This window comes from Rutidosis leptorrhynchoides, chromosome 8 (genome assembly GCF_046630445.1).
Source record: "Rutidosis leptorrhynchoides isolate AG116_Rl617_1_P2 chromosome 8, CSIRO_AGI_Rlap_v1, whole genome shotgun sequence".
In the NCBI taxonomy this organism is placed as follows: Eukaryota; Viridiplantae; Streptophyta; class Magnoliopsida; order Asterales; family Asteraceae; genus Rutidosis; species Rutidosis leptorrhynchoides.
The window spans coordinates 336,496,358-336,502,356 of NC_092340.1; the positions used below are offsets into that span (position 1 = coordinate 336,496,358).

The following is a 5,999-nucleotide window of genomic DNA, read 5'->3' on the forward strand; positions in this document are numbered from 1 at the left end:
ATCCCTAGTTTGGTGTAGACATTTTACACACATCTAATTTTACTGAGTGAGTTTAGTATGTTTTAAAAAGATATACAGTGCATGGTTTAATTTTCTCTACCGATCTACATCTTTTATTAGAGTTAGAAATAGAAATATAAACAATTTAAATTTAAATTAAACATTATAAAAATGAGCAATCATACGAGTGAACAAGGGTGTAGCTACACTACATCCATCCAAATTTAATCGCCGACGATTTATAATTTATCCTCCTTTCTCTCTCTGCATCTCTAACGTCCTTCAATTCCTGTGAGCTCCTGCTGCTGCTACAATCAAATCCTATTTTGAAGATGAAGAAGATACGGTGGCTAAGAACACCTGTGTTCATCTTACTTTTCATCACCGTTCTCGCCCCCATTGTTCTTTTTACTGACAGACTCGCTACCTTTTCTTCCTTTTGTTAGTATTCTCATCTCTCAGATCTCCTTTTTCCTTTTTCAAACTACTGTAATTATCTAATCGTTTGTGATTACTTTTAACTTTTGTTACAGCTACATATGATTTCATTCAGGAGCCTTCAACACTTGTGGTAATTCACTCTTCAATTATTACATAACTTAAATTTTTTTTTTTTTTTTTGAAAGGCAAGGTTAGTTGTTAGTTGTTAGACTCGAACCTGGGTCACTCTCGAATCCATGAAACATGGATACCAATGAAGCAAGGCCTCATTGGCTACATAACTTAAATAATTATTAATACGGAGTACATTAATTACTATTTTTGTTTTTTTTTTCCTCCTAATTTTGGCTCTCAGTCATTGAATCGAGATGTCAATCGCCTTAATTTGCTTCCTCAGGTAATCAATCACTATTTTTGTTTATATGAATCTATCATGATTGATTAATGATTATATAATACATTATTTTAGGAATTATTATCTGAATCAGCAAAAAAAGAGCCATTAGGTGAAGTCTATTTGGATAACTTCGCTAGATCTTCTACTGTTACTGATACTGATAGCTCCAGGAAAACTAGACAGCTTAATGAAGGTCCTCTTTCTAACCCTAACCCTAACCCTAACCCTAACCCTAATTTTGAAATTATATATTATATATTATATATTTGTATTCTATTAGCTTAATTATTTTATAACCAAATTCCCCTTGGCATTTTATCAGAATCTAAGGAACTTGACTCTGATCAAAACGACAATCCTATCATCAGGCAAGTCACTGCTAATGACATGCTGGAATCACGGCCTCAAAATGATCGTATTGTTTCCGCGTCTCTGTTATCTACTAAACCTGTAAGCTTACTGTAATTTTTTTTCCTTCAAAATATTGCTGTGCTGTCACTTTCATGCCTCGTCTGACCTGTCAATCATTGAATTATGCATATGTTTATCACCAGCTGTAGGTCATTGTTATTAAATGTGTTTTATAAGTGAATCATATGCTCATTACGTGTTTAATACGTTCTGATAACTAACATTGATTGATCTGTTTAATGCTCCAAGTAGAACGACTTTTTGTGCATCACATGTTTCTTTAGTTTTAGATTGATCTGATATAATCAAATCAAATGTATGTAAATTTTTTGCCTTCGTGTTACTTATATATATGAAGAAACTTGTTGCGGTTGGTTTACATGTACAGTAACTGTATGTCTGCATTCTATTGTTAAGAGCCAGATAATTAATAGCATCTACAGATCTATCCATTCCATTTGAACGGATAAAACTCACTGTGTTTCCTCAAAATTACTGCTAATTCCGAGAAACATCTATGTAGCACAACACAGTTCGAGGGCTAAATTCAGCTTCTGGACTTAACTAATGTTGGAACTTTATCGTTTAGGAAGCAAAACAAGATGGAAAGTCTATCAAACTTCCTCAGAAAGCCGGTAAAAGGGAATCTGTGACAACCAAAAACGAGAAACCCAATGAACGTGTTTTGGTAGATACTCGCGTTCGGTATCTCAAGGATCAGTTGATAAGGGCAAGAGTTTACCTTTCTCTGTCAGCAACTAGAACTAATGCTCAATTCAATAGGGAGCTTCGGTTACGTATGAAAGAGGTCCAAAGAGCACTTGGTGATGCAACCAAGGATTCAGATCTACCAAGAAAGTAAGCGTCATCCTTACTTATATCATTCAGAGAACTGTCTCAGTTTCTGTATTTTAAAAACTTTGTTAAACCTCAAGTTTCTGCAAATTTTGGGAAGTGGACTCCGATATCGTGCAAGAAATGGCTTATTGGTTATGCTATAATTATTTTGTCCGTTTTTCTTTTTTGGTTTATAATTTCTCTGCTGTTTTTGCTATATTTCTAGTACCAATGACAAGCTGAAGGCAATGGACCAAACATTGGCGAAAGGAAAGCAAATACAGGATGACTGTACTGGTGTTGTAAAAAAACTCCGTGCGATAATCCATTCAACTGAAGAACAATTGCGGGTTCATCAGAAACAGGCGTTGTTTTTGACTCACTTAACTGCCAAAACTGTTCCCAAGGGTCTCCATTGTCTTCCCTTACGCCTTTCAACTGAATACTACTCGTTGAAATCTTCGGCACAACAATTCCCGAATCAAGAAAAACTAGAAGATCCTGAGCTGTTCCACTATGCGTTGTTCTCGGATAATGTTTTAGCTACAGCAGTAGTTGTCAACTCAACTGTTTCCAATGCGAAGGTGATTATGTTACAGGGCCTTTTCCCCCCATTATTAGTAGTCTAATAGTAGTATCTCAACAGTTTATTTATTAACATCAAAGCATGTTCTCTGTTTCAGCATCCGTCAAACCATGTGTTTCACATCGTTACCGACAAGTTAAATTACGCTGCAATGAGGATGTGGTTTCTTGCAAATCCACCCAGTAAAGCTACAATACAAGTCCAGAACATTGATGAGTTTACATGGCTGAATGCAAGTTATAGCCCAGTTCTCAAACAGTTGGCTTCTCAGAACATGATTGATTATTATTTTAGAACACATAAGGCCGAGTCTGATTCAAATCTGAAGTTCCGCAACCCGAAGTATCTATCGATGATGAATCATCTACGATTTTACCTTCCAGAGATCTTTCCAAAGCTGAGTAAAGTTGTGTTCTTGGATGATGATGTCGTTGTCCAGAAGGATCTGAGTGGTCTTTGGTCCATCGATTTGAAGGGGAAGGTGATAGGTGCGGTCGAGACATGTGGTGAAAACTTTCACCGGTTTGACCGTTATCTTAACTTTTCAAATCCTATTATTGCCAAAAATTTTGATCCACGTGCTTGTGGATGGGCCTATGGAATGAATGTATTTGATTTAGACGAATGGAAGAAGCAAAACATCACAGATGTTTATCACTCATTTCAAACTTTGGTAAGTTGTTCATTATATTACTACTCTTAAGAACAAGGTTTAATAGTCGCGAGTCGGGAACGAGTTGATCGTGACATTGGAGGGACAAGTTGCTCGAGATGGGGACGACTTGGGCTTTGACCAACGTTGACTTTTTGTAATCAATAAATTAAAATATATCCCTTATATTAATCATAAATTTATCAAACATAAAACATAATTATTTCAAAAATAAATTTAGGGTACAATATCTAATTTTAAAAATACTAAAATTTTGACCTAACTTTGACTTTGACCACTCAGGCCCGACTTTGACCCGACGTTGACCCGACTTATTAGTGTTGACCGACTTTTTAGGCATTTTTGGGCGAAACACGACAGGTTAGTCATCAAACCAATGCGTCGGCCGACTTCTACAACAGTCCTTAAGAATCATATCATGTCATTTTCATACTACTGGTAGTAGCTAAGATTTTATGTTATGTTTTTGTCTGCAGAATAAAGACAGACAACTGTGGAAACTCGGGACATTGCCACCTGGACTGATAACATTTTGGAAAAGAGTATACCCACTAGATAGGTCATGGCACGTGCTTGGACTCGGATATAACCCGAGTGTCAGCCAAAGGGAGATTGAACGAGCAGCGGTTATTCACTACAACGGGAATTTAAAACCGTGGTTGGAGATAGGGATACCCAAATTTCGTGGGTATTGGAACAGGTTTGTGGACTATGATCAGACATACATGCGTGATTGCAATATGAGTCCGTGAGTAAACAAGGATTATGGATCAATAAGTAGTATATATTCTTTCATTGATCATAGTGTTAATGGTTAGTTTCCTCATGTTTTCATCTTTGACCTGGGTCAAAAGAGAAGCCAACCATACATTATGTTGATTTTGTTGTTCTGTACTAGCTGAAGTACAGACAGGTGTAAATGAGCAAGAAATGTATGTTTGTTAAAAAGTGTTCAATGTGTGTCCTAACTTCGGGCGTTTTTCACATCTGAGTGTGATGACAATTGAATCGTACTTGAATCTTATTTTGAACGAAATGGTGGAGAAAGAAACCATATAAACAAGTTGAAGACTTGCGTTGCAATTTATTATACAATTTTTGTATATTGGTTTAGTGTTAATCAGTTTGTATGTTTTAAGTGGAGAATTCTTTTGTACAAGAAATATGTGGTTTTGGCATGTACTCCATCCATCCTATATGATTTCCTCTGTTTTAGCTAGAAATGTACAAGTGACAAATAAATTCGTTATTATGAGGATAGCCAGTTGCTGTTACTAGTCTGAACCAAATGGGTCAGTTTTGTGCACCCCCAGATTTGTGGGTCATGAATCGGGATGAAACTAATGAGACTGTTTGTTATTTTTGTTTAGTTTGATTAGGGCTCGTTTTGTATTATTTTTGTATGGGTTGTACTTATTTCAGATCTATTTTAACGTTATCAGTTTTATCGGGGATAAAAAATAACAATAGAAACTGATGAAAAGATTGGATTCTACATGACCTATTGTTATGTACTTTTACTGTAATTAATATAATACTCCGTAGTAAACAATTTGATTGGTCTGCTATGATGTCTCTGGTAAAGAAGTACAGAATCGCTAGCATGCTGATCATAATTTTAGTATATTGACTAGTGAAAATAAAACAATTACAAAGCAACTCTATATCGACTCTGGTGAACAGTGTGAAATGACACTGCGAAACACTTAAAGCGGAAACACTCAAAATGGCGCCGGCCATATTCACAGTTAGTTTTAGTAGCTTGAGTAATGATGAATGTTTTATCTGAGATACATTGATATTTATAATCTATGATTTTTATTACGTATAAAATATGTACTCAAGGATTCTTTTGTTATGTTTTTGGTATCAAACCGGATATGATAGTATGATACCACTTTTAATGCATCGTTATCGAGATCATATCGATATCGTAACACTTCAAACAGTCTGGTTTTTATACTGATCACTTTAGAACATGTGGTGGTGAAAAAGCTCCCGGTCCTGATGGTTTTACATTCTTGTTTATTAAAACGTATTCGGATTTGGTAAAAGAAGATTTGGTTAATTCGATTACTACTTCTTTTACAAGTTTTAAATTACCGAATGGTTCTTCATCCGCGTTTATTACATTGATTCCAAAAGTGGATAATCCAACTATCATAAAAGATTTTCGTCCAATTTCGTTGATTGGAGTCTTTTATAAAGTAGTAGGAAAATTGCTTGCAATTCGGTTAGCGAAGGTAATAGACAAGATTATAAGTCCGGAACAATCGGAATTTATAGCGGGTCGTCAAATTCTCGATGGTCCGTTGGTGTTAAGTGAAGTTATGGATTGGTATAAATCAAAGAACAAAAAACTTATGATGTTTAAGGTAGACTTTGAAAAGGCTTATGATTCGGTAAATTGGAAATATTTAGATATCATGTTATCTAAATTCGGTTTTGGTGATACATGGAGACGTTGGATTCGAATGTGTTTATCATCGGCTCGCACCTCGATTTTAATAAACGGTAGTCCAACGAAAGAATTCGGAATTAAAAGTGGATTAAGACAAGGCGATCCACTTAGTCCTTTCTTATTTCTTTTAATCATGGAGGGATTACATATGGATTTAAAGTTGGCGGTGGAAAACTATTATATTAAGGGTGCA

At 35.5% G+C, this 5,999-nt stretch overlaps 1 protein-coding gene across 1 annotated transcript; it reads left to right on the plus strand.

Moving 5' to 3' along the window:
• The first annotated feature begins 226 nt into the window (after positions 1-226).
• On the plus strand, positions 227-4,714 carry LOC139862851 (probable galacturonosyltransferase 4). The gene is made up of 9 exons (XM_071851480.1): positions 227-441; positions 534-571; positions 797-838; positions 911-1,031; positions 1,161-1,288; positions 1,839-2,107; positions 2,313-2,670; positions 2,770-3,345; positions 3,822-4,714. The coding sequence occupies exons 1-9, from the start codon at positions 333-335 to the stop codon at positions 4,095-4,097; spliced, it is 1,917 nt and encodes a 638-aa protein (XP_071707581.1). The 5' UTR covers positions 227-332; the 3' UTR covers positions 4,098-4,714.
• The last annotated feature ends 1,285 nt before the right edge of the window (positions 4,715-5,999 follow it).

Bases quoted from the DNA above. Each gene is read 5' to 3' on its own strand.
- LOC139862851 (XM_071851480.1), top strand. From the start codon at position 333: ATGAAGAAGATACGGTGGCTAAGAACACCTGTGTTCATCTTACTTTTC. The intron at 1,289-1,838 runs GTAAGCTTACTG...TTTATCGTTTAG, and splicing joins CTCTGTTATCTACTAAACCT to GAAGCAAAACAAGATGGAAA. The intron at 2,671-2,769 runs GTGATTATGTTA...TCTCTGTTTCAG, and splicing joins CAACTGTTTCCAATGCGAAG to CATCCGTCAAACCATGTGTT.